The sequence below is a fragment of the Cervus canadensis genome, chromosome 30, assembly GCF_019320065.1.
Source record: "Cervus canadensis isolate Bull #8, Minnesota chromosome 30, ASM1932006v1, whole genome shotgun sequence".
NCBI classification, from domain to species: Eukaryota; Metazoa; Chordata; class Mammalia; order Artiodactyla; family Cervidae; genus Cervus; species Cervus canadensis.
The window spans coordinates 43,368,461-43,386,054 of NC_057415.1; the positions used below are offsets into that span (position 1 = coordinate 43,368,461).

The window sequence follows — 17,594 nt, forward strand, 5'->3', positions numbered from 1 at the left end:
TGACTCAGGAAATGTGGCCTCAGGCTAACACACTAGGCAAGTAAGACTTTTTTAAAAATCAATTTTAAATTCTTCAAATTAGTTTTTAATTCCGTGTTAACATATTTTACTGGTGGAAATAAAATCGGCCTAGAAAGAATCTCTAAGCTGTATTCCATTCCTTTTCTTTAGGCGTGCACACAGCTGAATTCTGTCCATTTTCAGATCTCTGAAAAGAAGCTATCTTCACACTGATCACTTCTGACAGAACCGAGGTGTTCTGACAGAACTGATGACAGAACCAAGGTGTTCTGACAGAACTGAGGTGTTCTGACAGAACCAACGACAGAACCGAGCTGTTCTGACAGAACCGATGACAGAACCGAGGTGTTCTGACAGAACTGAGGTGTTCTGACAGAACCGAGCTGTTCTGACAGAACTGATGATAGAACCAAGGTGTTCTGACAGAACTGAGGTGTTCTGACAGAACCGAGCTGTTCTGACAGAACTGATGATAGAACCAAGGTGTTCTGACAGAACTGATGACAGAACCGAGGTGTTCTGACAGAACCGAGGTGTTCTGACAGAACTGATGATAGAACCAAAGTGTTCTGACAGAACTGATGACAGAACCAAGGTGTTCTGACAGAACTGATGACAGAACCGAGCTGTTCTGAAATAAATGATGATAGAACCAAGGTGTTCTGACAGAACTGATGACAGAACTGAGGAATTCTAACAGAACCGGTGACAGAACTGAGGTGTTCTGACAGGACCGATGACAGAACCGAGGTGTTCTGACAGAACTGAGGTGTTCTGACAGAACTGAGGTGTTCTGGTGCTGGTGGAAGACGCTGTCTCACGTCTTCTGTGTGTTTTTCTCTGAGGTCTTGAAGGCCATTGTTTCTCAGTTAGGTATTACTAAGTGTGAACAATGAACTAGACTTAAGAGAGAGACAGAAGAGTCAGATTGCCGAGCCTGGACCCAGAGTGAACTTTTGTTTTTCTCCTCAGTGAATAAGGCACAAGCTTTCCTCACTATTTACAGTCTTTTTCTTTAGTATTAAGAAGATAAATCTCTAGCCAAATGTCAAGCTAGGTGGCAGATAAGATAACTGCTGCCTCTTCAACAGATAAGAGAGCAGGAACGAGGTTGCCAGGCATTACCTGGACAGTCAGGGCAGACGGGGCCTCCTTGAGACCAGAACAGGCCGGCAGGGCTCTGTCCCTGCCTTCTTTCTGCCCTGCGTCTGCTTCGTGGCCTCTGCCCATCTGCGACACCTCAGACTTCTTGGCCCCATCAAGGTCCCCCAACCCCGGGATGGCTGAGGGAGCGTGCAGCTGGGGGCTTCCGGCCAGTGTCACCCACTTGGGCTCGCCTGCCCACCCTCTGTCCCTGGGGCCCGTCCTAAGCACAGAGGTCCTGGGGTTTTCCCAGCGGGGCTGAGGGGCCAGCAGGCACCGGGCAGGTCCCCGAGGCGGGGGGAGCTCTGGCGGGTCTGCGTGAAGCCCTGTAGACCCCGCCAGCCACACTCAGCTGACCATCTGGAGAGGGGCCAGCCCTACCTGCCGCTCCTGCCACCCCGAGCCAGCCTCAGAGAGATGCAGGCGGGAGGTCTGATGTTGGGCTTGCCTCCAGGAAGCCCTGGCCCGTTGGGGGAGCTGAGTGGATGCCTGCGGGCAGGCCCCTGGCTCTGGTCCCGGGGGGGCCCCTGCCCAGCGTGGCCGGCCTGCAGCTGCCTCCTCCGGTCTGAGCAGAGCTGGTTTCCGGCCTCTTGCCAGCATGTGTCAGGTCAGGCAGCCGTGGTTTCTGGTCCACACGTTAGACCCCTCACCTTGGGGTTTGCCACATAAACAGCCATCGTCCCGAGGGCAGAGGCGACACCTTGTCTATTCCTCTTGTTGGGAGGGTTGAGTCCACCGTCACGGGCCCCCTCCCTGGGGGCTTGCAGGATCATTCAGCCCCTGAGAGGTGCCCCTCAGGGGTGTCAGGGTCACATGAGATAATCCTGGAAGACGGCGGGTGGCGGGGGTGGTGCTTTGTTTGGGGATTCCCGCATTGTCCGTCTCACGCAGGCTCTCGTCCTGCGCCAACTCCGCCAGCCCACGTCGGTCCTCCTTCCACCCTGCATCTCACGCCTTTGATCACTCAGCACCACCCTTTACAGTGTCGCTTGGGCTCCCTGCTCCCCGGCTCTGGTTCTGCCGAGTGTGGGTCCTGCTGGGTCGGGTCCTGGTCAGGCAGGACCCGCTCAGATTCCGTCGTCTGCAGCCCCCGCACCGCGGGTCCCTCTGGGCTGGGTCAGCCCTGCGCGTCCGCGTTTCATGTCCTCACCCACAGCCTCCTCCGTGCAGGCGCCTGGACTCCAACGCGCTTCGCTGTGACTGTGAGATCCTGTGGCTGGCAGACCTGCTGAAGGGCTACGCGCGGTCAGGAAACGCGCAGGCCGCGGCCACCTGTGAGTATCCCAGGCGCATCCAGGGCCGGTCCGTGGCCACCATCACCCCGGAGGAGCTGGACTGTGGTGAGTGCGTCTGGAGGGCAGGGCGTGTGCAGCCCTCTGTCTGTCTGTCCCCGGGGACCCCATGAAGCGAGTCTGGGTGGGCCTCACCGGGTCCCTGCTGCAGAGTCTGTCTCTGTAGTATCTGTAGGAAACTATTTGGTAATAAATGTGTGTTTTATTGTCAGGTTTCCCTGCAAAAAAAAAAATAGCAACATGAAATGCATCAGGTTCTCTGTTGCTCCTTCCAACCCTCTACCTTTAGAGGCTGCAGCTGCCGGGCGGCGGGGCCCATGGAGGGAGAGGGCAGCTCCTGGGGGAGGGCTTGGGGCTGCCGGCTGGGAGCTGGCAGCCTCCTTTGTCTGGATCTGGGCGGTGGCCACGAGGGGTGGACGAGGCTGGGTTCGTCCAGCTGATTCACCTGTGTGCTGCCTGCAGGCGCGTGACCCCTCACCACAAACAACAGTCAGACCCTACAGGGCAGAATCTCCCATATTCGTAAATGCCGAGGAACTCAGCTCATCGGCTTAGCACGCTGTTGAAGTGGGAAAATTGGCTTTTCCAAGGCATCATCTTTATATTCATAAATTAAAAACAGAATCGACTGCAGTCGAAAGTCACTCTGTTTCCTGGTAACGCAGCAGTTCAGTCCCTTGCTGGTGACCACTTGTGACCTTTCATGACCATCCCTTTGTGGTCGGGGTCCTGGCCCCTTGCGTGTGCGGGTGACTGACTTCAGCCCCGGGCAGCCCTGTGGTCTCTCCGTGTCCTGCCCTCGCCTGTGAGGGCTGGTCTGGTGGGAGGGGTCGTGCGGTGGGCCTGAGGTCCTGGAAATGCTGTGGTTCGGCTCTGGCGCCGTCTTCTCCGTGGAGAAGCTGTTCTCCGCTGGCTGTCCCCACAGGAGTGTTTTTGGTTTGGACATGTGCGATTTTCTCTCGAACCAAAGGGGCTCGCTCTGGGCTCCTGTTTGCACGGTGGTTTAGGACCAAGACAAGAGGGTCTGCTTTCCTTTTGGCGCAGAAAGGCCGCGGATCACGTCGGAGCCGCAGGATGCCGACGTCACCCTGGGCAACACCGTCTTCTTCACCTGCAGGGCCGAGGGCAACCCCAAGCCCGAGATCATCTGGCTGCGGAACAAGTGAGTGCTTCCGGACGGGATGCTGGGCACCGGGTCCTAGACATCGGACGGGGTGCTGGGGGCCCCAGGTCCCAACCGTCAGAGGGGTGCTGGACTCTGGGTCCCAGCCATCAGACGGGGTGCTGGGGGTACTTGACAGGGTGCTGGGGGCGCTGGGTCCCAGCCATTGGACGGGTGCTGAACTCTGGGTCCCAGCCGTCAGAGAGGTGCTGGGCGCCGGGTCCCAGCCGTCAGACGGGTGCTGGGCGCCGGGTCCCAGCCGTCCCGGTACCCCAGGAGCTCCAGGTTGCCTGCCCACCCTGACCTTGCCTCCTCCTCCCAGCTGACCCTTCCTGCTCCTCCCTGGAGGGAACACAAAGAGGAGGAGACGTTTCTCTGGCACCTCGGGTTGTCCATGCCTCGAGGCCAGGGTCCCTGGGCTGGGACCAGACGCCCGGGGAGGACTGGGTGTTTCCTGTGCTTTGGGGACCTGAGCCAGCCGGGTCTGTCATTATAGCAATGAGCTGAGCATGAAGACAGATTCCCGCTTGAACTTGCTGGATGACGGGACCCTCATGATCCAGAACACGCGAGAGACGGACCAGGGCATCTACCAGTGCATGGCAAAGAATGTGGCCGGGGAGGTGAAGACACAGGAGGTGACCCTCAGGTACTTCCGGTCTCCAGGTAGGCACAGAGCTCCTTGGACACTCAGCCCTTCCCGAATCCCCTTCCTCCCCGTCGCTCCCTTCTCTCTTTGCCCCTGGTGGTGAGAGACAGACACCAGTGTCCCGGCTGAAGCACCAGCAGCAGGGTCGGCTCAGGGTCACGTGTGACCCCCGACCATTGCTCTGGTCCACTGCCAACCCTTCATCCAGGTGGTCACTCAGAGTGGCCGTGGGTAGCTGCTGCTGGGGTCACTGTCCAGAGGGCTGTGGACACCTGGGGAGACAAATGCCCCTGCCCAGTACCTCTGCTGGCGGTGGTCCCGAGGGCATCTCACTGGCTGCCCCCTGGCAGTGGGCTTGCTCTTGTGCTACAGGCCTTGGCGACTTTAAAAGAAACCCAAAATCTGAATTTTGATGCAAAATTCACATGTCTAAAGTATTGGTACCTGATCTGAAAAGATAGTTGGAGCCAAAGGAAGCACAGCTACGTCCTTGGATTGGCCTGGGTCACACCAGGTTACAAACCCCACTCTTGTCCAAGTGTTGACCCTTGGGACTTTGGCCAGAGAGGAGCTGGCCCTTAGAGAAGAGCCTGGGGGTGACCCTGGCCCCAGGGCCGCTGGACACAGCACCGCTGGCCGCGGTGCCGCCACGGTTCTGGTCGTCCTCGTGTGAGTGGTCCTGAGTCTGTGTTTCTCTCGTGCTGTGTGATTCAGGGCCTGGCAACACCCTCGGCGGCAGGATGAATGATTTCTGTGGTTCTTTGTTTAGAGTCTTACTATGAGAACTTTGTATGCCTCAGTATATCCTGGCAGAGACATAGTCCAGATTTACTGATGAATGAGAATCCCCAGCTCTCAAACACCAGTTCAGAGGAATGCGCAGGGCAGATAACTGCAGCCAAGTCAAACCCCTTTAATCCCAGGTTCCCCATGTGGAACCAGGCGTCCAGGATCTCTGCAGAGCCACATGGCTGTGAGTCTGCCAGAGAAGACAACAGGGCTGCTGGCCACAGAGGAGCTTGTGCTTGGTTTGTAAGGACCAGGGAAGCCCGTGTGATGTTGGTCGCGGTGGCGCCGTGCTGGAGGGACACGTCAGGACAGGGGGAGTAGCAGGACGTGAACAGTGCGAGTCCTTAGCGCAGCGGCTGTGATAACGGGGCGGGTGATCCCTCGATGGGAACAGTAGAGTCTCCCTCTGGCCCAAGAGTTCCAAATCTAACCTCTTTTGATCTGAATTTTCGTTTGTTTCTCAGGGACGAGAGCCTTCCTTAGTACACCAGTCTGAGCTTGTTGGCCTTGCTCCCAGAAATGCACGTGAAGGGTCTCCTACAGGGGGATGGGAATGTCACTGCAGTGACGGGAAGGTCACTGCAGATCCAGGGGGCAGCCAGTCAGCTTGGACCGGGGTCTGCCCAGCCTGGACCACTGCCTGGTTTTAGAAGATGTTTACACTAAGAATGTGTTTTACCTTTTTTATGCGATTGAGGAACTTAAGAATAGCATTTTAGAATACATGATAATGAAATTAAGTTCAGATTTCAATGTCTGTTGATTAAGTCTTTTTGGAACATAATCACACTGAAAGATTTATGGCGTAAAAAGCCCAAAATATATGCACTGAGCCCCTTTATGGACGTCTGTCAATCCTATGATATAGATGATGATGATGGACCCATTTGTAAGTTTCCATGAGTCACAAAGGGGTAAATGTACTTTATCTATTTTGAAGCTCTGTTATTAGGGGCATATTAGTCTGCAGTTTTTATCTTCCTCATGAATTAAACTTTGATTATTAACACTTTCGCCTCTATCAAATATTTTTTGCCTTAAGATTGATTTGATTTTATACAGAGGCAACTAGTTTTCTTTTAATTAGTTTTTATCACCTGTACGTTCCCCACCATTTTGCTCTGCTTTAAACTGTCACAGAATCTCAGATAACATCATTATCAATATATAAAGTCCTATTCAGTCCTATGAGTGTTCGGTAAGTGGAATAGATGAGGACTGTAAGTAGCTTTGTGCTAAATGGATCAAGGTTTGTAAACAAAGAAGTTACAAAAAGATTACTTATTTTTGGAGCTTTTTGGGTTGGAAAATTGCAGATAAGGATGTCAGCCCGAAGAAACAGCACAGTAATAAGTCCTTTTTTAAAAACTTGTACTGTTCTATAAGCCTATTAAAATACCTACGGGGTAAAGTCCTAGCAGAGTAATTTCTGAGCGGAAGGGTGAGTGAATGTCCAGTTTTGATCTACGTGGCTGCATTTCTGTCCTGGTGGACCAGGGTGGTTTGTGCTCCTGACGTGTTAGAAACATGTTTTGTTTGTGTACATGCTCATCTCAAGAGCTCAATAATAAATATGTGGATTTTTTTTTTCTGGATTTAGAGTCAGAAACTATTATCATACTATTCATTTGTATTTTCCTTCCTGTGAGGGAAATTTGTTATTTCTGTATGTTCTAAATACCCTTTGAAAACAGTGTTTGATAACCAGTAAGAACTACTATTAAGGTTTACCTGCTAACAAGACTGACAGTGCTTTTAGAATCATCAGAAATGAGACTGGGCCAGAATTCAGTCCATGTTTGAAAAAGGAACTGGTTCTAACTGGTCAGCACTGCTGATGCTGGCTTAACCTAAGGCCGTGCACCATCTTTATGATCTGCATGTTTCTTTAAAAAGGAAAGGAGACAAAGCGTGCAGTCAGATTGAATTGGTTCTACTTATTTTAGACGTCAATAGGCAGAACGAGTAGAAAACCCAAGCAGAACCGTCTGCTAGGCTGGAGGATGTTGATTCCGAATCTGTCTCCCGCGGCAGCTCGCCCGGCGTTTGTGATCCAGCCCCAGAACACAGAGGTGCTGGTGGGGGAGAGTGTGACCTTGGAGTGCAGCGCCACGGGCCACCCCCCGCCGCAGATCACCTGGACCAGGGGCGACCGCAGCCCCGTGCCCACGGACCCCCGGGTGAGCATCACCCCGTCCGGCGGCCTCTACATCCAGAACGTGGAGCAGGAGGACAGTGGGGAGTACACCTGCTTCGCCTCCAACACCGTGGACAGCATCCACGCCACGGCCTTCATCATCGTCCAAGGTGAGGCCCGTCCGCGTGGAGCCCCGGCTCCCTGGTCCCCCTGGCCTGCCCTAGAGTGGCCCTGGAGCTCCGCCGGATCCCCCTGTCCCAGAGCCTGTGCGTCTTCTCCCGTCCCCAAGCCTGCCGAACCTTCTCCCGTCCCCGAGGACCCTCCGTGGGACTGGAGACACGTTTATTTTCCGCCCGCAGGCATCAGGCGGTCAGGGCTCTATTTCTCTGCTGTGTTCTCCATGTGAATGTGGGTGTGCGTGCCAATTCACTGCTGTCTAGAAGTTTGGCACACATCTTGGAATTTCCTTAGGGTTGATTTTTGAACTCTGAGTCTGAGAGTATATGTAGTTCTAAGACTTAATGTTGTGTATTTTCAAAGTCCTTAACTGGCTAGAATGAGTTTATGAGTAGTTTTCAAGTTTAATTGCAAAGTGGGACTTTGGTTGACAAGTGCTAGGACGGCACAGAAGTGTGAATGCAGAAAAAGAGTTTTCCCTCCTGTCTCCGCATCAGCTTTTCCAGCCTCCGGCGGAAGCAGAGTCACTAAAGTTGGTGCCTTTTACTCTGTCCTCTGGCTCGCTCTTTGCACGTATGACTGTACAGTCGTGTTGTTTGGTTTTGGTTGTGGCTGTTGTGTGTGACTTCAGTTGTGCCTGACTCTCTGTGACCCCATGGACTCTAGCCTGCCAGGTCCTCTCTCCATCGGATTCTCCAGGCCAGAATCCTGGAGGGGGTTGCCACACACTCCTCCGGGGGATCTTCCCGACCCAGGGATTGAGCCCCTGTCTCCTGCGTCTCCTGCATCGGCAGGCGGTTTCTTTACCACTAGTGCCACCTGGGAAGTTGGTTTGTTGCTTTTATAAAAATGGAATTATATTGGATATATTTATTCTGTAATTTACTTTTGTCTTTTTCACCCAGTAATAATAGCATGACTCCTGTCACCGCACACAGTTGCACTAGATAACATTTTACCCTTTTGCAAATACATTCGGTTTAGGCTGAGGAGATGAACCTGGGCCCTTTGCAGGAAGCAAGGCTGGTCGTTAGGGAGTTCTGTGCTGTTAGATTGATAGTCTCCGCACACGTGAGCGTGTGATGCTGTGAAGCACCCGAGGCGTGGTCTTCTTCCTGCTCTGCATCCTTTCACTCTCTGGCCTCTTCCTCCCTCCCTGGGATGCTGCACCAGCAGAGGGGTCCTGATGGGCCCTGGGTCGGGGGGGAGGGCTCACTCCGGGAAGGAGACTGACTTTGCACCCAGAGCTGTCCCCTGAATGCCTCGTTTCTGTGTCTTTCCTTCCGTAAGCGCTTCCTCAGTTCACCGTGACGCCCCAGGACAGAGCTGTCATCGAGGGCCAGACCGTTGAGTTCCACTGCGAGGCAAAGGGCTACCCGCAGCCCGTCATCGCCTGGACGAAGGGAGGTGAGTGGCCGCCAGAGCAGCTACCCGTGCTGCCTCCCCTTGCTCCCTGGGGCACAGTGCCCTGGGCAGGCCACGCAGCGGAATCAGAACATGACCCAAAGTCGTGGCGTGTCCGGGTGGACCTGTCCTCACCGAGGACCAGGGCGGCAGGCCTTGGGGCCGGTGGCTCCAGGCTGGACCCGGGGATAGCAAGCTGCTCGATCCTTCCGTCCCTCAGTCAGGCCTCTGCCTGGCCCTGAGGCTCTGTCTGCCGCCCCGAGGAAGGCCAGGCTCCTGCCCCCGCGTCCGTGTCGCTGAGAGCGTGTCCCCGTCTCGCAGGGAGCCAGCTGTCGGTGGACAGGCGCCACCTGGTCCTGTCGTCGGGGACGCTGAGGATCTTGGCTGTCGCCCTGCACGACCAGGGCCAGTACGAGTGCCAGGCCGTGAACATCATCGGCTCCCAGAGTGTCGCCGCGCACCTGACCGTCCAGCCCCGAGGTAGGCGCTGGTCCCCACCCTTCCCCAGGGGACCAGCCCTGGACGCACATCCTGAGACCTTGGTCATAGCCAGAATCGTCCATGTCAGCCGTGGGGACCCTGATCCTGGGGGGCGCGGGCATGGCGGGCTCCTACAGTTCAGTGGGCCGTGCTTCCACTGCTAATTTGTGCCCCGTGTCGTGGGTGGCCTGGCCTGGGGGAGGGGGCTGGAGGCTCTGCCTGCAGAGCGTCGACAGGGCTTGGGGGCCTGGTCTGATCCAGCCGACGGGCCCTGGGTTCCCTTCCAGTCCTGAGCACGCAGGACGGTGGATGGCCCGTGAGTGGGGCCGTCAGCTGGTGCCCTGCCTGCTGCCTCATCACCGGCTCCTGGGGGTTGAGGCCTTGGACTCACATGCAGGGCAGGAGCCACGTGGACAGGCGGGCCGCTGCCCTGAGGCTGCTGCTCACGGGGAGGCTGGCAGCCCAGAGGTCCTGTCTGGCTCCTCGGCAGGAAACGAGGTCGCGCGCGGCCTGGCCCCAGCGAGGGCGCTCGGTGCCCCGGGCCTGCCCTGACCGGGGGCGGGGCCTCTGCTGCAGACCTTGAGCTGCCTGGGTTCTGCGCGTGTCAGCCCCTGTTCTTGCCTTGCAGTTACCCCAGTGTTCACCAGCGTCCCCAGGGACATGACGGTGGAGGTGGGCAGCAACGTGCAGCTGCCCTGCCGTCCCCAGGGCGAGCCGGAGCCCGCGGTCACCTGGAACAAGGTAAGGGCTGATGCGTCCAGGCCTGCCATCGCGGGGAGAGAGCCAACCTGAACTAGACAGACTCGGGACATTCGCCCGTACGTGTCCTTCTTGGTGACAGAAGCGAAAGCGTCCCTCTTGTTAGGTCCTTGGTCCTGCAATCACTGAGAGATTTTCCTGTATCCCGTTTCACTGTGTTGTTCTTACTGAGCCCAGCACAGAAACGCTAGTCTGCGTTTAACTATAAACAAGTTGTTTAATACAAGACATGTTCCTGGAGGTCGTGAAGTGGTTCCCTGGGAGGGAGGTGGGGTCCTCGGGACCTTGACGCCTCCGCCTCCCTCACTTCCTCCTCGTCCTGGGAGGTCACCTGCCTTCCTTGGTGACACACCTGCCCTGGCTGCTCCCACACGCTCGGTGCCTCGCTCTGCACCCCCAGCCCAGCACACGTCCCACGAAGGTCACCTTTTGTGCCCCGGGATCCTGCAAAGTCCCACAGAGCAAGGTTTGTGTCTTAAGCTTTCTGGGTGTTTTGCAGCAGGTAGGAGGGGTTCCCGCCCTTGAATCTGCAGCGGGCAGGATCGTCCCAGTGTCTGGTGGGTCAGCCGTCAGGAGGGCTCCATTCGCGAGGCCCCACCACGTGGTGCCCCGCCCCCAAGAGAGACCCCTCGGGTCCTTGGTCTGATTCCCGCGTCCTCTCCACTTATTTTGCTCCAGGATGGGGTTCAGGTGACGGAAAGCGGGAAATTTCACATCAGCCCCGAGGGGTTCCTCACCATCCGTGACGTTGGAACCGCAGACGCTGGCCGCTATGAGTGTGTGGCACGGAACACGATCGGGCAGGCGTCGGTCAGCATGGTGCTCAGCGTGAACGGTGAGGCCGCGGAGTAGACGCCCCGCGAGGTTGGAGGCCGTTAGAGGACAGGGCACGTCTGCTTTGCAGAAAGGTCGGCGCGGCCCAGAGGCACAGCCGCGCACCCCCCCCCCCCCCCACTGCCCCAGGCTCTGAGAATGCTGTGGCTGCACGCTTGGAGGGCCTCCTCACGCTGGGTTTTGTAGTTGGTTTAGTGGTCGCCTGCACGCTTGGAGGGCCTCCTTGCGCTGGGTTTTGTAGCTGGTTTCATGGTCGCCCACACCCTCCGGCGTTCTGCACCATGTAATTTGCAGCCACCGTTTGGCAGAACTGCAGACGCAGCTCCTACTCTGAAGGAGTCGGGGCCCTTCGTTCTGTTTTCTGTCTCTCCTGAGCGTGTGTGGCCTCGTGCGGCCCTGGGGCGTGCTCACTCTCCATCTGAAACCCCCGCGAGGGCAGGGACCGTCCCCTTCCCTGGGTCTGGTCCTGCCCCAGGGCCTGGCAGGCCCACTCTGTGCCGACTGGGGAGTGCTCCTCCACCATCCCAGAGCTGCAAACCTCCGATGTGCCCCTCAGTTCCGAGCAAACAGGGTAAAATGCAGGCCTGTGGCTTTTCGTAGGTCTTACAGCTCCACCCGGACCTGCACTTGGCAAGTGGAATTTATTTTTTCCCGAGCAATAGTCATAGAAAAGTAATTCAAAAACACATTTATGTAACTTAAAAAAAAGGGTAAAGAAAATTCACTAAAATGTGGTTATTTTGGAGATTGTGGGTGGAAGGTTATTTTTATATTTCATGTGTAACTAATTCATGGTAAAGCAACGTTATTTTTCAAGTATAAAAGAAATGGGAAAAACACCATTTTATACATGGATGCCCCAGGTGGTTCCTTGAGCCTATGGGCACATCTGCACGTCTTTTTTTTTTTTTTCCTTTTTTCTTTTTTTTAGTGTTAAATGACCTTATTTTCCCATTATATTAGACTGGAGTGATTATAAATTAAATCAGTGGATTTCCTGATTTAAAAACAAATTCAACTTAAGTTGCTGTTGTGGGGAACGAAATGTTAGGTGATAAAATTATGTAAGATTGTCCTGTCCGTTTGTCTGACATGTGGCATTAGATACATAAAACCTATAAAAATATTAGGTTCTAAAAATTGCCTAATTCGGGGGGCTTCTGGTTCAAGATGGCAGAGTAGAAGGACGTGTAGAAGGATGTGGGCTCATCTCCTGTGAGGACACCAGAATCACAACTAGCTGTTGAACAGCCATTGACAGGAGAACACTGGAACCCCCCAGAAAAGATACCCTGTGTCCAAAGACGAAAAAGTCACAGCGAGATGGTAGGAGGGATGCAAACACAATCGAATCAAATCTCATGCCTGCAAGGTGGGCGACCCACAGCATGGAGAACAATGATACAGAGAAGTTCTCCGGCTGTTGGGAAGACCCTGAGCCTCACGTCAGGCTTCCCGGCCTGGGGGTCTGACAGAGGGACTGGGTGTCCCCGGGAGCCTGGCCCTGAAGGCCAGCAGGATTTGGTTACAGGACTGGGGGAGACAGAGTCTAGTCCTGGAGGGCACACACAGAATCTTGTCTGTGCCAGGATCCGGGCGAAAGGAGCAGGGACCCCACAGGCGACTGACCCAGGCCTGCCGGCCAGTGTTGGAGGATCTCCTGTGGAGGCGTGGGTCAGCAGGGGCTCCCCACAGGGACGGGGGTCCTGGCAGCAACTGTCCTGGAAGGGACCCCTTGGCGGAAGTCCCCATGGAGGTCACCACTAACCCTACCATAGAGCCTGTAGACCCCAGGCCTCTCGGCTCACAAGGTGGGATCAGTGGGTAATTGGATTACATTTTTACTGAGCAAGACCCAGTTTTTCCCAGCACCCGTCCCTCCCATCAGGAAGCTTACACACGCCTCGTAGCCTCATCCACCAGAGGGCAGACGGAAGCAGCAAGAAGAACCGCAGTCCCGGAGCAGCTAGGACCAAAACCACATCGCAGAAAGTTAACCATGATGGAAAGGTTTCATCCCAGATGAAGGGATAAGATAAAACCCCAGAAAAGCAACCAAATGAATTGTAGATAGGCAACCTTCCAGAAAAAGAATTTAGAATAATGATAGTGAAGATGATCCAGGATCTCAGAAACATACTGGAAAAGATGCAAAAAATGTTTCCCAAAGACCTAGAGGAATTAAAGAACAAATAGAGATGAACAGTGCTCTGGAAGGAATCAGTAGCAGATTAACTGAGGCGGAAGAACAGATAAGTGACCTGGAGGACAGAATGGTGGAATCACTGCCACAGGACAGAATACAGAAAAAGGAATGAAAAGAAATGAAGACAGCCTGAGACCTCTGGGACAGTAAATGCACCAACATTTCATTATAGGGGTCCCAGAAGGAGAAGAGAGAGAGAAAGGACCTGAGAAAATATTTGAAGAAATAGCTGAAAAATTCCCTAACGTGGGAAAGGAAATAGTCAACCAAGTCCAGGAGGCACAGAGTCCCAGGCAGGATCAACCCAAGGAGGAATACACCGAGACGCACAGTAGTCAAACTGACAGAAACCAAAGATAAAGATAAAATGTGAAAAGCAGCAAGGGAAAAATGACGGATAACAGACAGGGGTACTCCCATCAGGCTGTCAGCGGATTTCTCAACAGAAGCCCTATAAGCGAGAGGGAATGGCATGATATATTTAAAGTGATGAAAGAGAAGAACCTGCAACCAGGAATACTCTACCCAGAAAGACTCTCAGTCAGATTTGATGGAGAAATCAAAAGCTTTCCAGACAAGCGAAAGTTAAGAGAATACATCTGTAGCAAACCAGCTGCACAACAAATGCTAAAGGGATTTCTGTAGGCAGGAAACAGAAGAGAGGGAAAAAGACCCACACAAAGTAGAGCCCAAACAATTAAGAACGTGGTCATGTCATGCACTAATTGTCACATGTACCGATAATTGCCTTAACCGTAAATGGATTAAAGGCACCAGGCCGGCTGGGCGGCTGAGGACGTGCGCACAGATGCACTTCCGCATCACGCTACTTAACCCTAACCGTGTGCAGTTTTTATACTGTTAGGTTGATCATGTTTCCTTTAGGACTTGCAATTATAATTATCTTTTGTTTTTTGTCTGACTGTTGATTGTGAAAACTGATAAATATTTGTTACTATTCTATTTTTGCTTATTACAATAATTATATCACAGTTGGTCCACAGAAAATGATAGAATTCTATATCACTGAAACTACCATTTAATAGAAAAACTTCTGAAAGTGAAAGTCGCTCAGTCGTGTCTGACTCTTTGCGACCCCATGGACTATACAGTGAGTGCGTGGGATTCTCCGGGACAGAATACTAGAGTGGGTAGCCTTTCCCTTCTCCACGGGATCTTCCCAACCCACCGATCGATCCCAGGTCTCCCGAATTGCAGGTGGATTCTTTACCAGCTGAGTCACAAGGGAAGCCCAAGATTAATCACTTTTTAAAATCCAGATGCGTAACAGAATTATCTTGGGAATTTTTTGGAAACTACAAATGCCCAGTATTGCTGTTCTTCTCCAGGGCTTGGTGTGATCCTGGTGAGCAGCTGGACTGGTCTTTCACTTTATCTAGTTTGTTTCCCTTTTCCTGTTTCATGGTCAGTGCTCCCACTTCAGTTAGATTACACTTCTTCAATTTTTCTGTCTGTTTTTTTTTTTTTTTGCCGTCGTTCTCTCTCAAGCCTTTATGAAGCATACTAGAAAAGCTTTTGTGTATGTGTATATTATGTTAATATAGTATTTGTTTTGGAAAATTCATGAGTTTTTGCCTAGCTGAAAAAATTATGACATTTTGATTTGACTCATTTGACTTCGTATGAAGAGAATGCAGATTTCTAATTTATATTCACTCAGAAACTTTGATACAGCTCCGTGTATTTTGGCTTCTAGTATTACTGCTAAAAGTGATTAGTGATTTAAAAGTATTTGAATGAGACTTGAAACTTCTATTCCAATTCTTAGAATATGAAAAAATACTGTATTGAGAATGCTGTTTTTCAGGCATCTGCTCAATGTTATGTGGCAGCCTGGATGGGAGGGGAGTTTGGAGGAGAATGGATACATATGTATGACTGAATCCCATTTTGTCCACCTGCAACTACCACACATTTTTTTTTTCCTTCTTTTTTTTTTCCCCACACATTGTTAATCAGCTGTACTACAATACAAAATCCAATTCAGGCTCTGTTTGAGATCAGTGCCAGGAGGGGGTGCGCCTGGAGGAGGGGGTGCACCAAGAGAAGGGGTGCGCCCAGAACCGCGTGAAGGCAGCATCTCACCAAGGGCATTTTCAGCCATGTTGAGTTTTCTAGAAGGCTTGTGTATTTTGACGGAAAAATTTACTGTTGAGTTTGTTAAAGTGCATGTTGTGGGTGACCTGTCCTGAGCATTTTTAAAGATAAAAGCTTGGTTGGAACAAAACTTATTTAGCAAACTAAATGCTAGAAAAGTGAAATGCTACTAAGTGGAAAAGGAGTGAAGAGAGGACAGTGGAAAGGGAGCCGTAACTTCAGAGGAAGCAGGTTCAGGAGCCGTGTGTGTGTGTGTGTGTGTGCGCTCGCGTGCGTGTGTATGCGCATGTGTGTGTGCGTGCGTGCGTGTGTGCACGTGTGTGTGTGCGTGTGTGTGCACGTGTATGTGAGCACAGTGTGCTTGCACACAGGCTGGCTGTAGGATGTCTGATCCTTCCCTGAGGGTTAGGACGAGGGGCAGCAGAGCCTCGGGAGGCGAGTGGGCTGCGGTCCAGCAGTGGGCGGCCTGTCTGGCCCTCGGCAGGAGGCGTCGCAGCCTCCACCGGTGGATAAAGCCCAGCAGGGCAGGGCGGCTGCTCAGTGGACCTGAATCTGCCTCCCCGTCAGCTGATACTTTGCTAGAAGAACTTCGGAGTTTTCAGTTGCATCTTCTTTGACCCTTTGTGGGGAATCCCGTGATTTTAAAGCATCTTTCATGCAGTTTGAAAACAGCTTCTAGTAGAGTTTGTGATAAAGAAGCTTAAGTTTTAGAGGGAAAAGTAGAAACAGCTCTGGAGCAGCGTCTGCATTGCAGTGTCTGGTCTTTGTTCTGTGACCTGTGTGTGTATTTGCTGGTAACCCACGACCTCCTGCCTCCTAGTTCCTGATGTCAGTCGGAACGGGGACCCGTTTGTGGCCACGTCCATCGTTGAAGCTATCGCGACTGTGGACAGAGCCATCAACTCCACGCGGACACATTTGTTTGACAGGTACGTGCAGAAGCAGTCAGAGCTGTGACCCGCGCGTGGGCTGGGTTTACAGAGGGCGTGCGGTTCTGCACCAAGTCTTACGTGTCTCCTGTCCTTAAAGCAGTGTTTTAATTTGAGAATCATGAACAGCGTTGTGTTAACTTTTCTGGGGGCTAAGATAACAGAAAGGTGTGTCCTTTCCAAGCAGAAGCTGAGCTGTGATTCACAAATAGAACATTTCAGAAAACTTTTGACTCATTCCTTGGGCTTGTTACTCAGTGAGTTGGCAAAAACAAAGTATTTCTTAAGCCATTCATGCGTTTGCTCATCTTGGCAACCCCCAAGTGTTTTTGCTGTGTTTGAATTAAAATAGACTATCTGTGTTTTTTCAGTTGACGTAATGAGTTATTCATGTTTAGCATCTTTTGGTTTTGTTCCTTTGCTTTGTTGCCTTCCATGGAATAAGTAAGGTACGGTGCTTCGTGTCCCTAGAAATGTAGCCGTAGAAACAGGTAACCGCGGTGATTCTTGAGTGACTTTTGTTCTCGGTCGTCTGTCCCACTCTTGCCTCCTCGCCCCGCCCGCCCGCCAGCCGCCCTCGCTCCCCGAACGACCTGCTGGCCCTGTTCCGGTATCCGCGGGACCCCTACACGGTGGAGCAGGCCCGGGCCGGGGAGATCTTCGAGCGGACGCTGCAGCTGATCCAGGAGCACGTGCAGCATGGCCTGATGGTGGACCTCAACGGGACCAGTCAGTACCCGCGGCGCCATCCCCACGGCCCCTTCCGGGCGGGTCCAGCCCGCCTGGCCCCGCGTCTGTGGCGAGCATCGTCACCGCGGTCGGCCTGAGCGGGGACAGTGCTGTGGTTCTCACAGGCCTGGTGGGAGAGCCGGTGGGGACGTGATGTGTGCTCAGCTCGGGGGGCCTGCTGGCCCTGGGCTCCGATCGTCAGGTCCTCTGGGCAGAGGGGAGCCCTGGGAGGCCCTGGGTCCCGGTTAGGGGTGCTAGGAAGGATGCTGGTGGGGCCTCAGCAGGTGCTGTGTGGACGCGGGGAGTCACGCCACCCTGCCCCTGCCCTTGGCATGCCCCCCGCCCCGTGAGGCTCTGCGGGACCCGAGGGGGTGAGCACCCAGGCAGCGTGTGGGAGGCAGCGCTTCCCAGGCTGGCTCTTGGGCTCAGGACTGGGCTTCCTCAGGGCAGCAGTGACCGAGCCGGGGGCACCCTAGCCTTCTCTCTGGGAGGCAGGAGCTGCCAGACTTTGGGGTCTGAGCCCAATGCCGGATACCAGCTGGCACTGGGAGCCCAGCGTCCTGTCCCTTCAAAGCTCCTCTGGCGCAGCCCACCTCCCCGAGTGTCTGATCGCCTCTTTCCCGGCCCGAACAGACTCACCCCCTGGTCTTCCCTGCCCTTTGTGTGGGTGTTTAGGACCCTGTCCTCTGCAGAGGGGCTCTGGCTCCCATTTCCTGTAAGTCCAGGTCTAGTCAATCCTGCCGGGCTCTGAGATGCTCTGGATGT

The 17,594-nt window shown here is 53.6% G+C and overlaps 1 protein-coding gene across 3 annotated transcripts in view; it reads left to right on the forward strand.

Moving 5' to 3' along the window:
* PXDN (peroxidasin) overlaps positions 1-17,594 on the forward strand; it is a 65,050-nt gene that overhangs the window by 35,346 nt on the left and 12,110 nt on the right. For all 3 annotated transcript variants that reach the window (XR_006266592.1, XM_043452966.1, XM_043452967.1), the window contains 10 exons: positions 2,335-2,504; positions 3,501-3,618; positions 4,115-4,284; positions 7,091-7,363; positions 8,661-8,777; positions 9,096-9,254; positions 9,883-9,995; positions 10,692-10,848; positions 15,992-16,100; positions 16,672-16,829. Coding sequence is in view for 2 of the 3 variants with exons in the window: in XM_043452966.1 (XP_043308901.1) it covers positions 2,335-2,504; positions 3,501-3,618; positions 4,115-4,284; positions 7,091-7,363; positions 8,661-8,777; positions 9,096-9,254; positions 9,883-9,995; positions 10,692-10,848; positions 15,992-16,100; positions 16,672-16,829 (1,544 nt within the window). In the remaining variant the exon portion in view is untranslated. The remainder of the gene's footprint in view (positions 1-2,334; positions 2,505-3,500; positions 3,619-4,114; positions 4,285-7,090; positions 7,364-8,660; positions 8,778-9,095; positions 9,255-9,882; positions 9,996-10,691; positions 10,849-15,991; positions 16,101-16,671; positions 16,830-17,594) is intronic.